Here is a 25,712-nt window from a genome sequence, read left to right as displayed (position 1 = left end):
CTCTTCCCACTACAGCAACTTCTTGACTCTTTCCATTGCCATGTACTTGATGCTCTGCTCTGCCTTGTGCTGTTATTATCTATTGATATTAATCTATCTATTGATAAGATTAAACGTTGACACTGTCTCCAACACATTTTGACCATGATGACATTGTCCCACAGGAGATGTTTAAAACAAGGTCCCTAGTAACTATCTATAACCTTTCCCTACTCTCATGCGGTGCGGCTTTTCACTCTTCCTCATGGACCTGTGACAGGCAGCCCTCACGGTGATTTCGACTGTCAATGTATCTTTGCTAGATACTGTGTAGAAGACATGAATAACAATTATTTTTAGCTAGCAAATATAGCTAAGCAAGCATAACTTAACCAAGCTAACAAAAAAACACATTCTCAGGTAGATTTTGTCAACGTTACGTAATTTACGAAGTAACTAGCTAGCTACAGTTAATACTTAAATTAGCTAGCTAATATGACTGTAGCTAGCTAACTTTATGTCTGTCACTGACTTGGTACTCACCTTTCTATATACATCTTGAACTCCTTTCCATTCTTGCTAGCTGGAATCTCGGAGGCTGATTTAACAATTCGATGTACATCATTAAAATAAATTTGAAGCAAGTCCTGAAGACACCTAGTAAAAAACTGTGACATTGTGGTAGTAATGTTATATCGTCGATTACAACTAGACTGACTTCCGTTCTATATTATGCGCCGCTGGAAATTGCCATATCAGTAGGAAGTGTGTTTAGAACGTTCGATTATGGAATGTGCATAAGAGCTATTGGAACCATTTCCATGTTTGACCTCTAGGTATTGTGGGTATTATGACACCTCTAATGTGGGGCTCTATGGCACTGCCAGTGCTCTCACAAAACCCATTGTGGGACAGATACAATGATGCGATGTCTATTTAAGTCTATGCGCTGGACTGACTGGAAAGGAACAATCTTGAAAATCGTCCTCTTGCCATTTTGTTTTTGTATTATGCTAAAGAAGAAAAAGTATAACATCTCGGCTTGCATCACCTAGCGGTGGAAATAAGAAAGACACGCGGGCTCTTTGCTACAGACTCGACTGCTGGGACGACCTGTCCAGAAGGGGTTTCAGGAGAAAGGAGCGAATGTGACGATGGAACAGAAGAAACCATTTTGTCTCATAGTGCTTGGTATGGCGGTGTCTGGAAAAACAACTTTTGTGCATGTAACCTAAATCTAGCTAACGTTGGCTGCGTTAGCTTTGGGACACATCGGGATCTGTGTATGGTTTAACTCCAACCAATACACAGACTCCCAAAGCTAACCAGTAACTTTACGTTGCATATGTGGGTTATGTAAACTCAACCAAACTAAGCATAATTGCATATTTGTTTTGTAGTTAGGCAGTTTGGTAAAGAAACTGTAAATTAGCAAAGTCACAGCCAATGTTTCTTCTAGGCAACGCAATGTCAGAGCGCAAGGGAGTAGATTTCTATTGGCGGGTAGCCCAGGAGCAGTCTGTCAATCACCCGCAAATGAATGCGCTTTTCAGATCAGAGTCACGCGTGTGGACTTTTGTTGATATTCTTTGCTAGTTAGCGACTTATTAGCCCAGTTCTAGATAAGTAGAGGTCAAAAATTACGATTTACTGCTTCCTACAAGAGCACAAAACGCGTAGGCTAAATTTCAAGCTGTCTTTGAAAAGCAAGTCAGGTAAAAAGCTTGTCTTAATTAAAGGGGCAGTTTTGTATTTTGAGACGGGCTTGAATATGCAAATAAGTTCCATTGGTTTTGTTGGTAGGCCTAAATTATGCTCAAATAGCCACAATAGTATTGGCTACTGTCTAAAACTGTAAGGGTACATTCTCAGTGTTCACTGTAAACACACATGAGAACTTGCACAAAATTCTCACAACTTTCAGTTTTTTCCGCTCACAAGACCTTACATTTGCTCAGTGCCCCCAAAAAGTACATTGGTAACGGCCATCTTGTAACTAACTTAACTTATGCTAGCTCTGACTTTGTTAATGTTTCTTCTCAGCGACTCACTGCCCATCTTCACACCACGAAGTCTCTTCCATATATTATCAACCTAGACCCTGCCGTGCACGAAGTCCCTTTCCCTGCCAACATCGGTAAGAAATCATCATGACCACCACCGTGCATATAGGTGCTTTTAACAACGCGGAATATTAAAATAACTACACTAGTGTTAGTTGCACTAAAACAGTATATGGGAAGTCATAAGTTAAATACAATTACACTTCAACTTACTGTGCTGGTGGGCAGGATTGTTGTTCATGACAGGAACATTTTGTCTCAATTTCCCCTGCCATAATGACCAACAGTCCTTCCCACAGGCAGAGTAAGTTGAAATGGAATTGTATTTAACCTCTGGCTTCTCACTGACTGTTTTTTTTTGCCCCCCCAATCCATTTTTTTATGCAATGGTAGTATATGTAAATATACCCGCATTGCTAAAAGCACCCCTCGTAGATATCTGTGACACAGTGAATTACAAAGATTGCCTGGGTCCCAAGGATGAATGGTCATTGAATCGCTTCGCTACAAGATTGGATCATGGATAAGTCTCGTAGCGTCAACCCCGTCAACTTCATGTCTAACATGCTCTACGCCTGCAGGTATGACACACTAGGGGCCATTTTAGATTTTTGGTACTGCAGAACTGTAGGGACATTACCTATGCATTATCGACACAGGTTTTTCAATAGCTACCACAGCCGTCTGTGGTTATATCATAAATGTGAACACTAGGGTTTCAATTCAACCTAATCTCAAAGTTTTGTGGAATTTTAAGGTCCTGTGTAGGGTGTTGATTTGCTTATTCACTCTGACTCTTGTTTTTTTTTTACTGCAGAATTCTGTACAAGACGAAGCTGCCCTTCATTGTCGTCATGAACAAGGTATGGATTGGCTGAAACACTTTCAACAATCACACTTTCATCTGTAGGTCTGCACTGAGGGCACTGAAGTGTTTAATTAAGTGACCAAAGGAAATGCATGTTTTCCATTTCAAATCAAATTTTATTGGTCGCATACACATATTTAGCAGATGTTATTGCGGGTCTAGCGAAATGCTTGTGTTCCTAGCTCCAACACTGCAGTAATATCTAACAATACACACAAATCTAAAAAGAATGGAATTGAGAAATATTAGGATGAGCAATGTCAGAATCTGGACTATGTATGTGTGATGGGATGTATAGACATTGTGGATAGAATATGTAGTATGTCTGAAGAATACGTAGGATAGAATGGTATATGTACAGCAATAGTTGAATAGGATGGCCTTGACTAGAATACAGTATATACATGTGAAATGGGAAAAAAAGTGTTAACATTACTCACGTGACCAGTGTTCCATGTCTATGTACATAGAGCAGCAGCCTCTAAGGTGCATGGTTTAGTAACTGGGTGGTAGCCGGCTAGTGACTAAGTTCAGGGCAGGGTATTGGGTGGAGGCTGGCTAGTGATGGCTATTTAATAGTTTGACCTTGAGATAAAGCTGGGACAGAGAGACTGAAAAACAGCTTCGAATGCACAGGCTGTTGCTCGGGTGGCTGAGTCCTTGATGATCTTCTTGGCCTTCATGTGACACCAAGTGCTATAGATGTCCTGGAGAGCAGGCAGTGTGGCCCTGGTAATGTGTTGGGCAGACCACACCACCCAGGCCTGCGGTTGCGGGTGGTGCAGTTGCTGTACCAGGCGGTGATACAGCCGACAGGATGCGCTCAATGGTGCATCTGTAAAAGTTTGTGAGGGTCTTATGGGCCAAGCTGAATTTCTTCGGCCTCCTGAGGTTAAAGAGGCACTGTTGCGCCTTCTTCACCACACTGTCTTTGTGGGTAGACCATTTCAGATTGTCAGTGATGTGTACGCCAAGGAACTTGAAGCTGTTCACCTTCACCACTGCGGCCCTGTCAATGTGGATGGGGGTGTACTCCCACTGCTGTCTCCTGAAGTCTACGATCACTTCTTTAGTTTTGTTGAGGCAGAGGTTATTTTTCTGTCACCACTCTGCCAGGGGCCTCACCTCCTTCCTGTAGGCTGTCTTGTTGTTGGTGATCAAGCCTACCACTGTTGTAACATCTGCAAACTTGATGATTGAGTTGGAGGCATGCATAGCCACGCAGTCATGGGTGAACAGGGAGCACAGGAGGAGGCTGATGGATGCACCCTTTTGGGGTCCTTATGTTGAGTATCAGCGAAGTGGAGGTGTTGTTTCCTGCCTTCGCCACCTGGGGGAGGGCCGTCAGGAAGTCCAGGTCCCAGTTACACAAGTCGGGGTTCAGACCCCGGGCCCTGAGCTTAATGATGAGCTTGGATGGTACTATGGTGACAAAGTCTCAGCTGTAGTCAATGAACAGCATTCTTACCAGATGGTTAGGGCAGTCTGTGGTGCGATTGCATCATCCGTGGATGTGGATGTATTGGGGCGGTATCAAAATTGTAGTGAGTCTAGGGTGTCTGGTAAGCTGGAGGTGATATGATCCTTAACTAGCCTCTCAAAGCAATAGTAATTTAGATGTTACTTTTGCTTTCTTGGGTACAGGAAGAATGGTGGACATCTTTACGCAGGTGGGGACAGCAGGCTGGGTTAGGGAGAGATTGAATATGTCCGTAAATACGGGATGCCGTCTGGGCTGGCAGCCTTGCGAGGGTTAACACGCTTACATGTCTTACTCATGTTGAACACGAAGAATGAGAGCTCACAGTCCTCGGGAGCGACCCACGTCTGTGGCACTGTGTTATCCTCAAAGCGGGCGAAGAAGGTGTTTTACTTGTCTGAGAGTACGGCGTCGGTGTCTGCGACGTGGCTGGTTCCCTTTGTAATCTGGGATTGTCTGGAGTCCCTGCCAATTACAGTGGTTCTTCCTGTAAAAGTTGTGTCATACTGCAGCACACCTTGTGGGCTGCCACAGAATTCTAATTGTCAGCCATTGTTACCATATGCTAGTTAGTGCTAGTTTGACCACCAGAGTGCATCTTTGAGAACCATTTGATAGCCTTCAATATTGGATGTACTGGAGAATTTTACTAACAACCTCATACCTATCACATTAGCCTACATTAGCTCAACTGTCCCACTGGGGACCCACTGATCCTGTAAAGGTTTTAACAAAGTTACAAAGATGTCACATAATTTGTATCTACCTTTCCAATTACTTTTAGAGTTTGGGATTTTCAGATGTGCGCTTTTCGTGTCATTTTTCATAAAATCCAGATTTAAGTGTAACTTTTGACTGCCTTTAGTGAGAGGTCTATAATGCTTTAATATTTAATAATTTCTGCCGTCCAAATTCAAATCTAAGGAGTAGTTTTTGCACCATTATTAATTAGTTTGAACTTGCAGACAGGCACTAAGAACAGCGGAAACGTTTCCCTAGTCAGCACCATTATTAGTGTTGCTCTGTGCTACCCAGTGAGGTGGATGATGCAATCCCCCTTCCTTCCCCATGGGCGAAGTCCGTCTTCTGTGCCCTGCTCTGTGGACTGTCCCGTGCCCCCTGCCCTCATGCCTTGAACCTCGTGCGCCCACCACAATCTCAGTGGATAAAGCTGGAAAACTGCAAGGCAATCCCATTGTGCGCCACTCAGGAGCCATGATCAATATGACCAATATATATTGTCCTGCTAATAGCCAATTCTAGAAACGTTGATTGCAGAATGCACAGCCTGCTACGCTTGTGAAAAACAGGGTTAATAATATATCTGTGAGAATATCTAAGGGACTTTTATATAATTCTAAATGAATTAATAATAATAATTGCTTTGTTTAAAAAATAACTATTTTGGAGATTTATTTAGTTTTCAAATCATCTAAAGTGAGCAAGGAAAAATGACTGCGCCATCAACTTGATTATTTAGCAGACCTCACGTGCTTATATTCAGTCTACACATATTTTAAGAATATCATGGAATATAATTGAACATTTTAGTTTCTCTTAGAATAAAAACCTTACTGTAACAACCGTTTTAGTTAGTAATACAAAAATAAGTGTATTTTTCAGGGTGTGTTAGTGCCGGACAGAGGCATGTAAATTCTTACACATTTGTTCTAAATTCAATCACCTTCATCCTCATCATTCCATTAATTGAAATTCAATTTTGAAGTCGTCCACAATTATAAGTTTAAGATGGTTTATACTATGGATAATTTAGCTATTTGAATTATAGGACACCCTTTAGGTATAAAAGGTATAAAAAAATATTATTATTTTATAAAAGTATTGAAAAAATTAGCTTTTACTACTATAGCCCAGAGAAACGCTTTGAATAACGCATTCATAGATGGAAAAAAAAGAGAGTCAAAAAATAAATGACAAGAAACAAGGTTTTGAAGTGTTTGTCCTTGTGGCGGTCGTAGAGCAGAACGGCAATGACTATCATGTTCGTGAGTCTCCATTCCATAGAGCTGTTGTAATAGTTCGGACACGACAGACGTTTTTGTGAGAATACTGATTTTTAGGATGTTTCGTGGTCTGACAAACCCCGCTCTAGCTCTGCCACCTTTCACCACAGATGTGGTAGTGCAACATTGGTGAATCCGGTGGATTGAGACACTGTATCTAGGTTAAACTGGCGGATTTTGATGGGGATTTCTTTATTATGTTACTTAGATTGATGCACCGGTGCGTTAATCGACTCTAGGAGGTTAAATGCGGTGGTTCACGCTTTCAGTTTTGCGCAAATGCTGCCATCTACCCATGGTTTTTGGTTTGGATAGGTTTTAATTGTCACAGTGGGAACAACATCCACTATACACTTCCTGATGAATTCAGAGGCGACCTGGAACATATCCCAGTCCTTTTGTTTTGATCAATCTTAACTTCTTGGCCCACCCATCCCGTTAGCGGGCTCATTTTCGTCAACATCCACTGAATTGCAGAGCGCCAAATTCAAATTAAATGACAAAAAATATTACATTTTCATGAAATCACAAGTGCAATATAGCAAAACACAGCGTAGCTTGATGTTAATCCACCTGGCGTGTCAGATTTCAAAGCTTTACAGCAAAAGCTATCCAAGCGTTTATGTTAGGACATCTCTCTCAGCAGACAAAACATTACAAACAGCTAGCAGCAAAGTAGATTGGTCACGAAAGTCAGAAAAGCAATGAAATGAATTGCTTACCTTTGATCTTCGGATGTTTGCACTCACGAGACTACCAGTTACAAAAATGTTCCTTTTGTTCAATAAAGATTATTTTTATATCCAAAAACCTCCATTTGGTTGGCACATTATGTTCAGAAATCCCCAGGCTCGTGCAGGTCATGACGGGCAGATAAAAATTCCAAGTAGTATCCGTAAAGTTCGTAAAAACATGTCAAACGTTTTTTATAATCAATCCTCAGGTTGTTTTTACAATAAATAATCGATAATATTTCAACCGGCCCGTAGCTTTTTCAATAGGAGAGCGAGAGAAAATGTCTGCTCCAAGTTGTTGCGCATGCAAAACTCTGCTGGCACCCAGCCATCCACTGACACGATGTGATCGTTCTCGCTCATTTTCAGGAATAAAAGCCTGAAACTATGTCTAAAGACTGTTCACAACATGTGGAAGCCATAGAGAAAGGAATCTGGTTGATATCCCTTTAAATGGAGGGGAGGCATGCAATGGAACAGGGAGATTCGTTTCTCTTAGGCACTTCCTGGTTGTATTTTCCTCAGGTTTTCGTCTGCAGTATCAGTTCTGTTATACTCACAGACAATATTTTGACAGTTTTGGAAACTTTCGAGTTTTCTAATTATATGCATATTCTAGATTCTGGGCCTGAGAAATAGGCAGTTTCATTTGGGTACGTTTTTCATCCAAACCTCAAAATACTGCCCCCTACACTCAACAGGTTTAATTGGTCAGACCAGTGTGGAATATACCTTAGCACAGGTACTTCCCCCAACCCCTCTTTTATGCTACTGCTACTCTCTGTTCATCATAAATGCATAGTTACTTTAACCATATCTACATGTACATACTACCTCAATCAACCCGACTAACCGGTGTCTGTATGTAGCCTCGCTACAAGGGCGGCGGAAGGCCTTGTAGCCATCATTAAGGGAGAGTAACAATGGTCGGGAGTTTTTGAAGCACGAGTACTACAGGCCAATGTGTTGATAGAACTTTGGTAGTGTTTTCCTCAGATTTGCTTTGTTAAAGTCATCAGCTGCAATTAATGCAGCCTCACGATATGTGGTTTCCTGGCTGCACAAAGTCCAGTGTAGTTCCTTGAGCCGTCATGGTATCTGCTTGAGGGGGAATATACACGGCTATGACGATGACCGAAGATTATTCTCTCTGGATTATTATTTAATAATACAGTATATCTCTAAATGTGCTGGACTGAACACAGTGTTGTATGATTCCAGCCCAGACCGCAAATGCAGAAGTGCGATTTTGGTGGATGCGGTGGATTGAGAAGCATCCAATGTAAAAAAAAAAAAAAAACATGTCTCTAGCTTAAACTTTTTATTTTACCTTTAACTAGGCAAGTCAGTTAAGAACAAATTATTATTTACAATGACGGCCTACCCCGGCCAAACCGAGACGACGCTGGGCAAATTGTGCGCAGCCCTATGGGACTCCCAATCACGGCCGGATGTGATGCAGCCTGGATTCAAACCAGGTGACGCCTCTTGTACTGAGATGCAGTGTAGACCACTGCGCCACTCGGGTGCACCTAAATTAATGGATTTGTAGTGGGATTTTCCTATGCTAATTAGATTTCCACGGGGGGCAGACAACCCGAATGAGTCGATGTCCAGCCCCCATAAAAATATACCTGTTTAAGATCGAAATATCTGGTTTCAATCCACCAAATCCTCTTCATCTGCAGTGAAAGGTGGCAAAACTACAAGCGGTGTTTGTCAGACCATGAGACTCTCATGTGTTCTCTGTTTCACCCTACGACCCCCACGTCTGAAGTCTGTACCGCCGATCTGCCAACTTCTGTCTGTAGCATCCGAACAGTTTGGGCTACCCCGCTGTGGAAAGGTGAGACTCTCATGATGTTTTTCTCTAGGACACCCACAGGGCACCCACAGGCCTCACAAGACCCGTCTGACCCCGGTACCAGTTGAAAAAAATGATTAAGTACAGTACCAGTCAAAAGTTTGGACACACCTACTCATTTCAGGGTTTTTCTTTATTTTTACTATTTTCTACATTGTAAAATAATAGTGAAGACATCCAAACTATGATGTAACATATGGAATCAAATAGGGACCAAGAAAGTGTTAAACAAATGAAAATACATTTTATATTCTTCAAAGCAGCCACCCTTTGCCTTTGATAGCTTATCACACTCTTGGCATTCTCTAGTAAAAATAAAGAAAAACCCTGGAATGAGTAGGTGTGTACTGTATAATAGAGACTGTTCAGTGCCAAAATTAAAAACATTTTTTTTAATGCATAACTATTGTTTCCTGATCTTCCTGATCTTTGCTCTCTATCCCAGATATAAGACAGACACTTCCTTTTGATTTTTTTTTGGGGGGGGGAACTATCTGTTCCATGTAGAAAATCTGTTATTCAGTGCATTTGTATGGCTAATAGCAGTAACGCAAAATCAAAATGGTAATAAAATCTTTTTTGTTTTAAATCAAAGAGCAAAATGATCCTTGGTGTGACCTTTACAACAATTAAATATTGCTTAGTAGAACCCCCTCTCCCCCAGCCTCAATGGGGATTTTACTTCAGTACACAATGCTATGAACAACTGTATGTACTGTGTGTGTGCTCGAGCTCTCTATCTGATGGTCCCGGTATGCCCTCCAGACGGATGCTAAGAGCAGGAAGCTACAGGAGCAGATTGAGCATTTACAGAAAGACATGGGGGCTGTTGCCATGGAGATGACCCCACAAACAGGTGAGGCAGAATGTGTCCATGTCTGTGTGCCTGTGAGAGCGTGACCCCCATGCATTGTGTGCTTGATCGTGTGTGTATGTGAGTATTAGAGACCTCGTACTGCGTATTATATACTAGAATTGTGTTCACGAGTCCGGTGTTAGTGAAAGAAATAATGAAATTGTCACTTCCTATCCTTCAGAGGAAGCTGATGTGTTGGCCACAGTGACTTTCTCTTCAACCGTGGGAACCCGTATGAGGAGGGGGAGGACAGATCAAGTCACCTTGCATTCCTAAGAAGTCAAACATTAATAAGTCTTACGTAGGAAGCGAAGATTTGTTCCAAAAATATTATTAAACACAAAAATACAGGGAATATAAGTTCCCCTGTTAAGGTTACCCATCTCCCCTTCCAGTGAGTGAGGAGAGCAAGTAGGGCACGGCCTTTGGGAACTTCCTGAAAGAGAGAGAAGGGAATGGGTGGAGGTATGAAACAGGAAGTCTCAGTGACTACCACAGGACCCTGAACTTTCATACTTCACCTGTAAGAACACCCCCCTCCCCCCCTTAATCAAATGAGAAGGGCTGTATGTCATTAGTCCAATGTGGTTCCCTCTTCTTCATCTGCACTGGTCTACTGTAACCACTCAGGTAAGGTGTGATGTAGTATAGTCCGACCAGCTCACTCCATTCAGCAACAGTGAAGGAGAGGATGTAAGAGGCCACTTTAGATTATGAAGATGCACCTTAGTGTGTTGCCTACTGGGAATTCTATCCCTACCTGCATGCCTACTAGTCTCCTCTTCAGAACTGCTGAAGGTCCTTGGACTATTGCAGTGTTGCAGTGCCACTTAAGTAGGTTTTCTGTTTGCTCTTACTGACTGAAACTTAATAAGTTATGTTTTTGCATAAGGGTTGGACAAAGTGAACACCTTGTTTCCTGTTTCTTGTCAGAATCTTGAGCCTCATTTTTTTCAAAAGGTGGGGTAATGACTGATGGAATAATGTGCTTGTATCCTTTTTTTATTTTACAGATGTAGGATCTTAATTTGATGACCCTGTTGCAGGAGAATTTAACTTGTCGTGTGTTTGTTTAAAAAGCCTTCTAAAGTTTGTAATTTCCACTTTGAAATTGCAGACTTGAATTTTTTTTTTTTGAATTTTCAAAAAAATGTATCAACCCATACAAAAACATACATTTTAACTATAATTCACATTTCCTGTTGCCTGATGTAGGAAACTGCCTCAAATAAATATCCTCATCTGTAAATGGGTTTTGTTGTATTTTGTTTAGTGCAAGTTAATTATATTGATGAGTTCTGACTTCTAAACTTGAAATATTGTTAATAACCAGGTATCCTATGGAAATGAGGAGTGCCACAGTCTGGTTTCTACACCATAAGTTAATGGTTATCTGTAGGAGGAATGTATATGGTGGGGTCAATTAAGGTTGGATAAGGGCCACGGGCTTGGACTGTACAGAGTAAAGGAAAGGCAATCACATGGTTGCAGTCACTGATAAAGGTGGAGAGCTGTGGATTCGTGATGAATGGGGGAGGAGGTCAGGTCACATTAAGGGAGAAGGAACAGTTTATTAACCGCCTCACTTATCTTCCTGCCTAGCAATAAAGATGTAATGTTTATAGTGAAGGAGGAGACTTCATCCAAATTTGGGTATTTTTTTTTTATTTTTTTTTTATTTCACCTTTATTTAACCAGGTAGGCTAGTTGAGAACAAGTTCTCATTTGCAACTGCGACCTGGCCAAGATAAGGCATAGCAGTGTGAACAGACAACACAGAGTTACACATGGAGTAAACAATTAACAAGTCAATAACACAGTAGAAAAAAAGGGGAGTCTATATATACATTGTGTGCAAAAGGCATGAGGTAGGCAAATAATTACAATTATGCAGATTAACACTGGAGTGATAAATGATCAGATGGTTATGTACAGGTAGAGATATTGGTGTGCAAAAGAGCAGAAAAATAAAAATAAATAAATAGAAACAGTATGGGGATGAGGTAGGTGAAAATGGGTGGGCTATTTACCAATAGACTATGTACAGCTGCAGCGATCGGTTAGCTGCTCATATACTTGTGGTAGTGGAAACAAACATGTCTTTGCCTGTTTCAGCTGTCTGACCCATTGGGAGAATAAACTTGGTTTGAGCTTTACTAATCGTCTTGAGTTTTTGCTCTTTATTTAGAACCTAACACTATGAAGCTTTTTCTTCAGTGGAAGAACACACATCTGTTAGCCATTCCTACCTGCTGAATGCTCATCAGCAGTCATGTAGAGTCCTGAAAGTACACTACCAGTCAAGTTTTAGAACACCTACTCATTCAAGGGTTTTTCTTTATTTTTCACTATTATTCTACATTTGCCTTGACGACAGCTTTGCACACTCTTGGCATTCTCTCAACCAGCTCCATGAGGTAGTCACCTGGAATTCATTTCAATTAACAGCCTTAAGTTAATTTGTGGAATTTATTTCCTCCTTAATGCATTTGAGCCAATCAGTTGTGTTGTGACAAGGTAGTGGGGTATATAGAAAGCCCTATTTGGTAAAACACCAAGTCCATATTATGACAAGAACAGCTCAAATAAGCAAAGAGAAACGACAGTCCATCATTACTTTAAGACAAGGTCAGTCAATACAGAACATTTCAAGAACTTTGAAAGTTTCTTCAGGTGTAGTCACAAAAACCATCAAGTGCTATGATGAAACTGGCTCTCATGAGGACCGCCACATGAATGGAAGACAGAGTTACCTCTGCTGCAACGGATAACGTCATTAGAGTTACCAGCCTCAGAAATTGCAGCCCAAATAAATGCTTCAGAGTTCAAGTAACAGACAGATCTCAACATCAACTGTTCAGAGGAGTCAAGCCTTCATGGTCGAATTGCTGCAAAGCACCCGCTACTAAAGGACACCAAAAATAAGAAGAGAATTGCTTGGGCCAAGAAATACAAGCAATGGACATTAGACCGGTGGAAGTTTGTCATTTGGTGTGGAGTTCATATCTGAGATTTTTGGTTCCAGCTGCCATGTCTTTGTGAGATGCAGTGTGAGTGAATGGATGATCTCCACATGTGTACTTCCCACTGTAAAACATGGAGGAGGAGGTGTTGGGGTGATTTGCTGGTGACACTGATTTATTTAGAACTCAAGGCACACTTAACCAGCATGGCTACCACAGCATTCTACAGCGATACACCATCCCACCTGGTTTGCGATTAGTGGGACTATCATTTTTTTTTCAACAGGGCAATGACCCAACACAACTCCAGCCTGTGTCAGGGCTATTTTACCAAGAAGGAGAGTGATGGAGAGCTGCATCAGATGACCTGGCCTCCACAATCCCCCAACCTCAAGGAAATTGAGGTGTTTTGGGATGAGTCGGACTGCAGAGTGAAGGAAAAGCAGCTAACAAGGGCTCAGCAGATGTGGGAACTCCCTCTAGACTTTTGGAAAAGCATTCCAGGTGAAGCTGGTTGAGAGAATGCCATGAGTGTTTTGACCATAAGTGTATATACACTGCTCAAAAAAATAAAGGGAACACTTAAACAACACAATGTAACTCCAAGTCAATCACACTTCTGTGAAATCAAACTGTCCACTTAGGAAGCAACACTGATTGACAATAAATTTCACATGCTGTTGTGCAAATGGAATAGAGAACAGGTGGAAATTATAGGCAATTAGCAAGACACCCCCAATAAAGGAGTGAATCTGTAGGTGGGGACCATAGACCACTTCTCAGTTCTTATGCTTCCTGGCTGATGTTTTGGTCACTTTTGAATGCTGGCGGTGCTTTCACTCTAGTGGTAGCATGAGACGGCGTCTACAACCCACACAAGTGGCTCAGGTAGTGCAGCTCATCCAGGATGGCACATCAATGCGAGCTGTGGCAAGAAGGTTTGCTGTGTCTGTCAGCGTAGTGTCCAGAGCATGGAGGCGCTACCAGGAGACAGGCCAGTACATCAGGAGACGTGGAGGAGGCCGTAGGAGGGCAACAACCCAGCAGCAGGACCGCTACCTCCGCCTTTGTGCAAGGAGGAGCACTGCCAGAGCCCTGCAAAATGACCTCCAGCAGGCCACAAATGTGCATGTGTCTGCTCAAACGGTCAGAAACAGACTCTATGAGGGTGGTATGAGGGCCCGATGTCCACAGGTGGGGGTTGTGCTTACAGCCCAACACCGTGCAGTTCGTTTGGCATTTGCCAGAGAACACCAAGATTGGCAAATCTTTTTGTTATCATTTGTTAGTGCCTTAGGTTAGTAATCATTTGTTAGTGCCTTAGGTGAGTCGGCTGGGCCCAATCACACCCTGACTCTCCATTCGGCCCTAACTCTTCAATGTTTCCAGATCTGTACCGTAGATGTAGTTTTCATCTGCTCTGACAACTCTGCTTTTTGCACAACAATAATTGATATAGCCTTAAGAAAGATGGGTGGATTATATCACAGATTGGTCTTTACTCTTAATGGTCAAAGTTTCCCTTAGTTTGTTCAAGATTAATGGGTTTTACCACAGATTCACACACACACGATCCCCGACTCTCAGAAGAGATGAGATAAAAGTGTTGTGGCAATACAAACAATTGCAGCAGCCAGACGCCTCCTGTGTTGCTGTGTTCTTCCAGCGATGGTGACTCACTTCCGCATTGGCATTTACAGGACCCTTCACACTCAGCCCCTGACACCCTCCACTCCCCTCACAGCTCGTGGACTACAAATTCCGCTAGACACAGAACAAAAACAGGATATGGAGAGTGGCAGAGGAATTTACAGCTCAGCAGGAAAATGTCAAAACGCCTACTAGTGATCACGTCTTCAAGGAAAAAGCGAACGCTGTATGAGGAGGATGGTGTAACTACAATCTACAGAAATCTAGTTTGCGCGACAAGTTGACACAACTGAACTCTTTTTGGGGACTAGAAAATGCGGTCAAATGTCATAGAAGCTTTTGTCTGTGCACAACATAGCAGACTTATCTTTTTCATGCAATAACATTAACTTTGTGCTTACTATTTCATGCATTAACTTGCCTTCACGTTTCATTTCTCACGTCGTAACAAAGACCTATGCTTTGTTTTCAGTGAAGAGGATATATCTGTGGTGTCCAATGACGACATGCATTCTGCAAAATTACATCATTATATTGTCCCGCGGGCATATTCGAAATATGAAATAAGGTTTACGTCATAGAATTGATTTCATTTGATTTATCGTTAAGGTAACTTTGGTCCAGCAGTCTCACTTAGCCAGATGACTCATGCCGCCATTACAATATTGAGTCTTACCTTATGACATAATCCTCTGGGTTTGGAGTGTGAGGAGGTTAAGTGGATTCAGGAAGTGTGTTGACCTGGCCCTTTGGAATACAGCATATTAACCTTTCATACTGTATCTGATGGAGATGAAAGGAATAATATGCATTGCTGTGGCATACATATTACACATTACTTCTGTTCTGTCCTCTTCTTCTATTTCCTGCCCTAGGCTCTTTCAGATAATAATTTGATTGATTGAAACCCTGAATTCTAATGAGAGAGAGAGAGAGAGATGACAGTCTAATGACAGTCTAATTTGGTATGGTCAACAACACGGGACTGAAGCAGTGAGTTCATCATCCCACTACACAGAGGCTCGCTGCAGACCGACAAGCCCCCCACACCAACTCCCCAAACAGCACTTATAGATTTACTGCAGACCTCCCCACCCCTTCACAAAAACAAGAGACTGTCCCACCATACCAAGCTAAATGAATATCTTTATCATAAACCTATGTCACCTTTGTGCCAACCCCTTACAAACACGTTATAGCACTGAAAACCTCTGTCCCCCTTCTCCCCTCACAACCCTTATATAGATTTACTGTTAAACCATGTGGGTCTCCACTCCACCCCATGCTAACATGACTGTTGTTGCATCATCTGATGTCTGGTATTTATGAATATTACATTTAAGTGAAATAATGCTTATCTTTCCTTGTGACATTGTCCTCATTGTTTGCTGTGTCATTATGTGATCTATGTGGATGAGGGGTCAGATACATGCACTGCATCTGCAAAGACAAGAAGAAGCATCTGTGATTGGCTGGAAATGACATAATTGGAGCGTTACTGGTGATGATTAGGCTTTCCTTGCAACACATCATCATCTACCCTAGCCCCCTCTCCTCTTCCCATCCCCCTCTCCCCCTTCTAGGAATGTTTATGTCATTGTTTTACACTGAATAAATGTGATTGGGTTTGCTCTGTCACTTCTGCAGACAATGGAGATGTGTAATACAAACAATATCATCCATCCATTCTCGCCATCAATCTCTTTCTCTTTCCTGCCTCCAATTCTGTGGCTCTGTTCTTCCACACATGACCGCTCCCACTCTCTTCCGCCCTTCTCTTTCTTTCTTTCCTTCCTCTTCTTTCTCTCCGCATCCTTTGAAATGCACTGTATCTCTCTCTTCTGCTCATAACCAACACAGGCACATTCTCTCATCAGCATCCACTCTCATCCCCTCCTCTCTCTCTGTCTCTCACATTCTCCCCTCTGCACACGACTCTCCTGCTGGCATGAAGCTGCATGACATCATCTGGGCTGGTGCTAGCAGGATAGCAGATGAGGACACCGTGTGTGTCGGCACCCTCCCTTCTTTGCACCCCCAACACTCTGTGTCTAATTACAATGCACCTTGAGATGATAAAACCACCTCTCTCTACTGCGTGCTGTGTTAATGGGTTTGTTTCATTTGCCTCCTGAATCACTGCACTCTGCAGTCCCTGCCGTCCACCCCTGCCTTACAACACTCATGTATTATGACATCATTCGAATGCAGCCGACTTCTCGCCTTGAGGGCACAATCATCAATATTAATGTTGCCTGCTATTGATGCTTGTTAGTCTTCACACAGAAATGTAGGTTTTAATGTTTAGATAATTAAATTGGTGGATGGCTCAGGTTACTTTCATCCTATTGTATCAAATTCTCCCTCTTTTATCTCTCATATCCTGCCTTTATTTGTTTTCTCTCCAGCTAGTCTCTCCCTGTTTGTGCTGTGAACCCTGAGTGATGACATGGTCATGCTGGGAGTCTGTGTTCCTGACGTGACTGGGATGTTCTTAGAGCACTTAGTGTTCTGTTCCTAGGATTGCAATATTCCAAGAACTTTCAATAAATTCCCTGGTTTTCCAGAAATCCTGGTTGGAGGATTCCAGATTGCCTGCTTATTTCCTCTTGATTCTGGGAATCCTCCAATCCCCCAAAAATATTTATTGAAAGTTCCTAGAAATTTGCAACCCTATCTGTTCCACACTCCGCTTCCAAGCATGGCATCATGGAACATGTAGTTTTGAATGGAATCTAGCGTTGTGGTGTCTCACACTGTCAGTACAGGGCTGGACAGTCCTGGTCCCACAGTGCTGCAGGGTCTGCAGACTTTTGTTCCAGCCCAGCACTAACTAACACATCTCATTGATAGTGAGGCAGGTGTGTTAGTGCTGGGTTGGAATAAATACCTGCACACCCTGCATGTTCTCTAGTGTTTTTCATTATATTATGGAACCAATAAAAGTACTTAAATGAAAGCAAATTACACTGAGTGTACAAAACAGAACACCTTCCTCATATTGAGTTGCACCCCCTTTTGCCCTCAGAACAGCCTCAATTCATCGGCGCATGGACTCTACAAGGTGTCGAAAACATTCCATAGGGATGCTGGCCCATGTTGACTCCAATGGTTTCCACAGTTGTGTCAGGTAGGCTCAATTTCCTTTGGGTGGTGAACCATTCTTGATACAGACGTGAAAATGTTTAGTGTGGAAAAACCCAGCAGCAGTTCTTGAAACACTCAAACTAGTGTGCCTGGCACCTACTATCATACCCCTGTTCAAAGGCACTTAAATATTTTGTATTGCCCATTCACACACTGAATGGCACACACACACAGTCCATGTCTCAATTGTCTCAAGGCTTAAAAATCCAGGAGTTAACCTGTCTCCTCCCCTTCATCTACACTGATTGAAGGTGATTTAACAGGATACATCAGTAAGGGATCATAGCTTTCACCTGGATTCACCTGGTCAGTCTGTGTCATGGAAAGAGTAGGTGTTCATAATGTTTGTTACACTCAGTGTATATTGATCACTATTTAAAAAGTCAATTTACATCTCAACTTTATTTAAATACTATTAAAACTGAGACACTTGGAGGAGAACCAGAAGAACAGATGGACTGTTTTAAATAGCATTTGACAGGCCGCAGCTGATCCAGACACTGTGTGTCTGTGCGTGCACACATGAGCGTGTGTGTGTGGTAGCTGATCCAGACAGGACTGTTGGCAAGGTGAGTGTAGCCTAGACATCAATATCTCTGGGACTGAAGATGATGAGACATAGATCCATCTGTGCTGACAGTAATAGATCTGACATTTACTGCTAGAACCTGACTGACTCAAACCAGCCACAGCCAGCTCTTCATTCAACATTATTGTGATTCTGATTTTGCAAATAACTTTTTGTACAGAGTGCATTGTATGCGTTGCATTGCTTGACTTGGGCAGGGGCTCACTGGAGCTGGATACCTGCACCTCAAATGTTCTACTGCTTAATCTCCTGTTGCTCAAAAGTATTGTGGATGTCCTGCACCTAAATATAAACAGTACCGGCACCCAAAATTAGTACTGGCACCTATTTCAGTCCAAGTCAAGTCCTTATGCGCTGCAAAGGAAAAAGTACATGCAACACTCATGCAAAATCACTGATACGTGTCAGTCAGTGCCCTCCATCAGACGCTCTACCAAAGTGCTAAAATAGTAATTACCCTAATTCATGTGTTGTATAAATACCTCTATCTTGTTTCTCTCACTATTTAGGATGTTGCCATCCTTGCAGCTTGCCTCCACTCAGCAAAGGGTTAAAGAACATCCCCTTAACCCCTGCCTATTCCTCCTCCACGTTACCCCCGTTTGCTCCTCTCCACCAGCTCTCCAGCCAATCAGGGGCCTGGATTCCTCTGGGCCAATGGGATGGCTAGGAGGTGATGTCATGCAGCAATAGCTGGTTGTGGTGCTGATGCTGCTGAGAGCACAGCCCAAACAGTAGAGAAAGAGGGAAGGAAAAAAGCAAGATAAAGATATAGGAGAGTACCACCAGCATTGCTCAGCACAGGGTGAGTCCATCTAAACTACCGAAACAACAAAAAAGTATGGCAGGTTGCATTCTGCATCCAGGATAATTGTCCTATTATATTAATTTCAACAATGTTATATTAATTTCCAAAGCTCTTTTCTTGTATATTTAGCTGATTTAAGTCTGTCTGTTGTTCACTAAATATTGGGCTGTGTCATATTTGAAAAGGCTTTAGCTATCTGAGTGTATGTATGAGATGCCTCTCTGCTGCAGTCAGATGATGGATATTCTGTGCAAGACTGACTATGACATCCCCCGAGATACACAGGGAGTTTACATCACCTCTGCTGTAGAGGTGTGTGCTCAGTGTTTGGCTGAACAGAGTAACCATAGATGGAGATCATACATTGAAATGTAGTGATGCTTACAAGAAACTGTCTGTCCTAGATTATTTTGTAAAGTGGCTTTAATTCACATAATTGCAGTTTATGCAATTCATACAGCGTGCATGGCTTATTATGCATTTATTAAAAAGTGCTTCACTTGGTGACAAAGCAGTTTAATGCGAGAAAGCTGACGTTGATGATCAGTACAAGATGACTGAGATGACTTTATGCATGTTGTTATGCAATGAGGAGATTGTGAGTCTGCAGTGGAAAGTGATCTCTGTGTGTGTGTGTGTGTGTGTGTGTGTGTGTGTGTGTGTGTGTGTGTGTGTGTGTGTGTGTGTGTGTGTGTGTGTGTGTGTGTGTGTGTGTGTGTGTGTGTGCATGTTCACTCCTGTGTGTGAGATAGTGTGGGGTCCTTTGGTTTGGAAGGCAGTGTAAGTCAGAAAAGCATGTTGATTTCAAGGATTTACTTCTCAGTCAATGCTCACAGTAGGCGGGCTCAACAACAGCAATGTTCAATATGGAACAGTAGTCCTACAGCTAGTCGTGACTGACATTTTTTGGGGGGTAGTTTATTAGGATCCCCTCTAGCTGTTGCGAAATCAGCTGCTACTCTTCCTGAGTATGTAGGGGGGGATGTATTGTGTGACCTAGTGGCCTAGCTACTGTTGCGAGGTAGCTTTGTATCAGCATGGCAGTGATAAAGAGAGTGGATAGAGAGAAAGAGGAGAAAAAACAAATAGAGAGCGAGAGAAAATATTTAGATTCTCTGTGTGTGGATTCTATTGTTGTTTTTGTGGTGAAATGAATGTACCACAAGTGAGTCACAGTGATTGCTTGAAGAGCAGGAGCCAACATAAATTGAAATACTTAAGTTATTATCAAGAATTCAATAGGTGTATTTTTCTCTCCTTCCATCACTCTCTTCTTTTTGCTGTAGACAATAAGGCTGGTATGTTATGTGAGCAAGCTAGGTAGGCCCTGCCTTGTTTTATCATAACAATACAGTACCATGCTCTGATAATGAGTGTGATCTGTCCATCTGATTATCACGAGGAGAGACAGAGGGCTTGAGAATGGTTAGGTCACTTCTGCGGTAGAATACAGATGGTACTCTCACCCATTCTCCCTCCACCCCCCTATCTCTTTCACACCCCTCCCTCTCTCGTTTCATGACAAGCGCAGGGCCTCAAGTGCTCTTGATGAGTGGGTTTGAATGAAGGCTTCACAGTAGCTCACGATGGGCCAGTTTTATTGTAATGGTAGTGGGATTCTGTAGCAATACAGGGATTTAACATGTGTTTGCAGATTTCAGGATCTGATGATAAAGCAATTTTCTTTGTCTCGCCTTTCAGAAATATCTGATTCACCACAGTGTCTTTAGAAGAAAAACAAGAGGCAGAATGACTCTTGCAGGTACTGTGTGTGTGTGTGCTCGTGTGTGAGTGAGTGAGAGAGATAGAGAGAGACTAATGCTGATCTCACTTAATATTTTCTCCCCTGCAGCATACAGAGACAAGATGCGGGAGCTCCCTCTAGTGTCCATCTTCTGTTCCTGCATCCTACATGAACCCAAAGAAAAGCCCACCAAGAAAGAAGGTAAACGGTTTTACACAATTCTAACACAATCATCAACCTACCATTCCCACAGCACTTCCTATAAGCCATTTCAGTCAATGAGCCAGTAATCAGATAAATATAATATTGTTTTTTGAGGCCGATAAAAATGGCAGCTACACAAATGGCAACCCCCCCCCGCCGTTTCATTGGTCCCCAATTTCCTTTGGGTTCTTCCTTTATACAATCTCACACTTTGCTTCATCTCTGCCTGCCCTCTGCAGGTGTGGTGGACCTGAACCTGTGCATCATCAGGGATATGGAGGTGATTGAGCTGAACAAGAGAAGGTCCGGCCAGGCCTTCGAGGTCATCCTGAAGCCACCCTCATTCGACGGGGGTCCGAACACCCTCGCCATCACACCCCCACGCAGGGAGCCCTCCCTGGAGGAGATCCAGAGGAAGCTGGACGCCGCGGAGGAGAGGAGAAAGGTGAGGGGTCAGAAAGGAAAGAAAGACAGCATTGACTGTTTCTAGATTGGTATGGTGGAATGCTCACAGAATGTTTGTTGAGGTAGAGATGGAAGTTCTTGAAGTGTTAATTGGGACTGCTTTGTTTTATCGAAGGGATAGAGATTGTGGTGGGGCTCTCTGCCCACTCCGGTCTCTGTTTATCCACTCACCCCACTCTCTTCCACCCCTCTATCCCCTCCTAGTGCCAGGAGGCTGAGCTGCTGAAGCACTTGGCAGAAAAGCGGGAACATGAGCGCGAGGTGGCCCAGAAGGCCCTGGAGGAACACAACAGCTTCATCCGGCTGGCCAAGGAGCGGCTGGAGCTGCGCATGGAGCACAACAAGGAGAAACGGGAGGCACACCTGGCCTCCATGCTGGAACGCCTGCAGGAGAAGGTAGAGTTACACTCAGCTGATACCCTAGGCAGGGTTGGGGTCCATTCCATTTCAATTCACTCAATACAGGAAGTGAATTTAAGTGGAATCGACTCCAACCCTGACTCTAGCTCCATTTTTTTAATCTGCCATGGATATTATCTATATTATGGCAGAACAGTTCTAGTTAGTTGAGATATGTTCTTTTTTGTGATATTAAAGTTCAGAATGAATACTGTGTAACAAAATTGAAACTATTATTGTCCCTATCTAACGTAGCTGGTTTGAGAAACAATCAAGACATACACATGTAATTGAGATACACTCTACTGACTAAACATCCATAGATCATCATTACTTTTGACCAATATTTTCTTCCCTGATATGAAACGGACAGGAAATCTAAAGGGTGGTTCCTGTGTTTCTCTTTCAGGACAAGCACGCTGTGGAGGTGAGGAAAAACAGAGAGCACAAGGAGGAGAGCGGGTAGAGAGAGAGATGGAGAGAGAGCGTGGGGCCTCTGTTTTGTTCAGTGAGAAAAGGAGAGAAGAGAAAATACAACAAAAAAAGACAGTTTCTTAAAATGGAAATGGAATTTGTTTGACAGATGAGAATTCACAGTGATGGAATAGGAGGTGTGCATACAATCTTTTTGTGCTTATAAGTCAACAAAAGCAAAAAATGGAAGTTGGTTATTTTCAGAGCAGGCAGAGGTGGTTTCCTCAGAGCAATGGTGGAGAGACAGAAAATCAAGTTGTAGTTTTGTAGTGCCCTTGAGTGTAGCGGAGTATAACAGCGCTATGCACAATTTATAAACCACACTGAGTGGATATTGGCACATTTTGTAGGCTTGGCATTTATAATAGACCATGAACCCAGGACTCCCTGGAAAACAGTGGAAATTGTAACTTGGTGGACTACCCTGGCTAAATAAACTGAAAATAAAATACAATTAATACATAATTATTTGCAAGAAATGGAAATATATTCTGGTCAATAAAATCACTGACACACATACTTAAATTTAAAGCATTCTACACATCATACTGGATCTTACTTTTCACCAGTATGTTGATATTTTGTACAGATGTAGGATCTTAATTTGATCACTCTTTTGTTGCTGAGAATTTACATTAAAATAAGGGCTTTTAAGGAGAATATTCTCTCTCTGCAGTAGTGAAAGATATAGGCATGGTATGGAATAAATAAATGAATTAACTCAGCTGACTTGCATAATACAGTACTAGGAGCAGAAAAATAAGTTATTACCTCTGACATTTTTCTTAGAGGTTGATGTTTTAGTTAACTAAAACTCCTAGTAATGTATTACGCAAGCTAAAACATGCTGAAATGCAAACTTGAGATGTATTTGAGTTTTAAAAGGCTTCTAAATTTTGTAATTTCCACTTTGAAATGTCAGACTTGATTTGCCCTAATGAAAAATGTATCAACCCCCACAAAATCTCTATGCATTCTAATCACATGAATTATAATCACATTTCCTGTTGCTGCAGGATTATTTTCCTGTTGTGGCAAACTAAGATCCTACATCTGTACTGCTAGTTTCTTTGTATGTTTTCAGACATAGTAGTTGTGATTAGTCGTAGAATAGACTGTGTTGCACGTACATGTACTATGTGATATGTCACTCAATATCAATTAAAAAAGTAAAAGTCAGTGTAAGAGATCCTTGTTGTTTGTATGCTTACTTACATGTGCACTAGTCAGGTGTGTGCGCACGCTTGTGTCTTAGCTAACTGCCCTATCTCTGAACTCTGTGTTGTAGGTGTCATGACGGCCTGATCACAACACAAGCTGAACTTATTTTGGAAGCCATTTTGGGAGGCCATTCGCCAGCCTGTAGCCCTCTGGGTTCAGTTGTTTGGAGAAAAGACTCTGAGACTATGAGATTTTAATGATGACACGTGAGAGGTGGTCAAGTTAACGACTGAAGAGGAATGTTTTAGGATCTGACCAGTACAACAAAAAAGATTGAGCTGAAACAGAGTTCGGCTCAGGATTCTCACTAATGTGCCGACAGTGCCATTGGTGTGTGTGTGGAGTTTGTGGTTGGTGGGCCGGGGGAAGTGGGGGCATGTGTGTGAGCGTGAGTGTAAGTATGAGCATGAGCCAGAGTGTTTATACTTCAGTAAAACCACTTTGATATCACACATTGTGCTTTGAGCTCACACCTTCAGGCAAGGTTTTAACTCAAATTTCATTAATGTGTTTGGTTTGTAAACTTGAGTCTGTCTGAGCCAACATCATTGTAACTCTACTGAGATGAACGGAGGTCAGGGTATGATGTGGTTGTTTGTTACTGTACAGAAATTGTGCTCCATTTTAGATGACAAAAAGGAATAAAAAGAGTTGTTTTGAATTGATTGTGAATTTCTTTATTTAAATCAAATGAAAATGTTATCCAATACATGAAATAACCCCAAAATAAACAATACATAATCAATTGTGTGATTTAAAGCTCAATAGAAAACATATCCATATTTGATTATTCAAATCAATCTTTTAATGACACAGCCAAAGCTACGTAAAACCAACACACAAATACTTTCAATACATTCTACGCACGTAGGGATTGAGCCTTCAACATTGATATTGCCAGCACCATGGCCCAACCAGCTGTGCCACCAGGCTGGACCTCGTCACTCTAATATCAATACTGTTCGATGGTAGGCCTGACACAAGTGCAGCCCACCGAGATGACCTTTGACTCCAGCCGGTAGTGGCATTTCTTCCCACTTCCCATCACCTTCCTCAGGACCAGGATCTGGTAGAAGATGGGTTTGGACTTCAGGTTCCTGTCCTCCTTACCCTTGATGTTCAGACATCCCTTCAGAGAGCACCTGACCTCCGAGATGATGGCGGGAAAGCGTCTATCATCATAGGTAGTGCTGGAGAGAGAGGACGATATTAGAGATGTATTCAACAGAGCACAGTTGATAATTTCTCATACTTTCAAAGCAAGCATCTTAAAGGTATGAACGGTATAAAAACAGTGTGTGTGTGGGGGGGGGGGGGATAGTAAAACAAGAAAAATGTCCGACCTCCCCATGAGGACAAAGGCTATTTTAAGCTTTTAAGGGTTAGGTTTAGAATTATGGTTAGGGTAAGGGGTTAATGGTTCGGTTTAAGGTTAATGTTAGGGGTAAGAAAAATAGGATTTTGAATGCAAATACATTTGAGGTCCCCACGAGGATAGAAGCACAAAACTTGTGTGTGTGTGTCTTGGTGTTGGTATCGATGTCCCCTTGTATTGTGACATTTGCATTGTGTATGTGTAAGCTACATGTTCTTACTTGTAAGTCCATGGGGAGATTGAATGGTTGTAAATAGGTCTGATGGAATGGAAAGGAACCAAGTAATTTGGGTCTAGGTGCAGGGGGAGAATTACTGTGTCGGGACCTGAAGACTCTGACTCTGCAGGCTTCTTGTGTGTCTGCAGTGTGGTCCGTGTGTGGCTCTCTGTCTTCTCTGGATGGGCACGGGGGGCCGCCTCTGCCCCCATCATCATCACCAAAACCCCCTTCATACACAGCACCTGAGGAACCGAGGGACTGTTAGTAGCCTGGTACCACCTCTGAAATGGATCTTTACCCCAGGTTTTATTGGGACTCTTACTTTTCAAACAGCACACATTTTAATGTCTTCCCCAGCTTATACAGACACCAGTGGCAAAATCCAGTAATATCTTGAAGAAACTAAAGTCATCACTTACCGTCAAAGACTGGAAGCTTAAAGTAGATACCATGATGCTGCTGTGTTGTACTGTGGTCTGGTTGTTCTGTTGCTGTGTTGTGGTCCTGGTCTGGTTGTCTGAGGTGATGCTGTTAGTTTTATACTGTAGTGGCCTAGTGGCCGTGTGAATTCGTCACTTGGTTCAC

At 42.3% G+C, this 25,712-nt stretch overlaps 2 protein-coding genes across 5 annotated transcripts; one reads left to right on the top strand and one right to left on the bottom strand.

Annotated features, from left to right (window-relative positions):
• Positions 1 to 924: 924 nt before the first annotated feature.
• On the top strand, positions 925 to 24,193 carry LOC110505719 (stathmin-4). 4 transcript variants are annotated; one of them, XM_036962791.1, is made up of 9 exons: positions 925 to 1,170; positions 2,023 to 2,116; positions 2,478 to 2,623; positions 2,860 to 2,905; positions 18,727 to 19,022; positions 20,878 to 20,970; positions 21,213 to 21,418; positions 21,643 to 21,834; positions 22,247 to 23,496. In XM_036962791.1, exons 6-9 carry the CDS (start codon positions 20,892 to 20,894, stop codon positions 22,301 to 22,303), a joined length of 534 nt encoding a protein of 177 aa, XP_036818686.1. In that variant the 5' UTR covers positions 925 to 1,170; positions 2,023 to 2,116; positions 2,478 to 2,623; positions 2,860 to 2,905; positions 18,727 to 19,022; positions 20,878 to 20,891; the 3' UTR covers positions 22,304 to 23,496. The 4 variants fall into 4 exon arrangements, 3 of the variants coding, with proteins under 3 accessions (XP_036818686.1, XP_021440789.1, XP_021440788.1); XR_002470861.2 differs by lacking the exons at positions 925 to 1,170; positions 2,023 to 2,116; positions 2,478 to 2,623; positions 2,860 to 2,905 and adding exons at positions 20,727 to 20,787; positions 23,600 to 24,193 and having other exon boundaries at positions 22,247 to 22,448; XM_021585114.2 differs by lacking the exons at positions 925 to 1,170; positions 2,023 to 2,116; positions 2,478 to 2,623; positions 2,860 to 2,905 and adding exons at positions 20,727 to 20,787; positions 23,600 to 24,193 and having other exon boundaries at positions 22,247 to 22,264.
• LOC110505720 (interleukin-17F) lies at positions 24,160 to 25,627 on the bottom strand. Its single transcript, XM_036962792.1, has 3 exons — positions 25,547 to 25,627; positions 25,128 to 25,369; positions 24,160 to 24,722 (listed from the first exon to the last, which is right to left on the bottom strand). The coding sequence occupies exons 1-3, from the start codon at positions 25,577 to 25,579 to the stop codon at positions 24,485 to 24,487; spliced, it is 513 nt and encodes a 170-aa protein (XP_036818687.1). The 5' UTR covers positions 25,580 to 25,627; the 3' UTR covers positions 24,160 to 24,484.
• Between the last annotated feature and the right edge of the window lie 85 nt (positions 25,628 to 25,712).

This window comes from Oncorhynchus mykiss, chromosome 25 (genome assembly GCF_013265735.2).
Source record: "Oncorhynchus mykiss isolate Arlee chromosome 25, USDA_OmykA_1.1, whole genome shotgun sequence".
Classification (NCBI taxonomy): Eukaryota; Metazoa; Chordata; class Actinopteri; order Salmoniformes; family Salmonidae; genus Oncorhynchus; species Oncorhynchus mykiss.
Note: the sequence above shows the minus strand (reverse complement) of the source record. Positions and strands in the feature narration are given on the sequence as shown.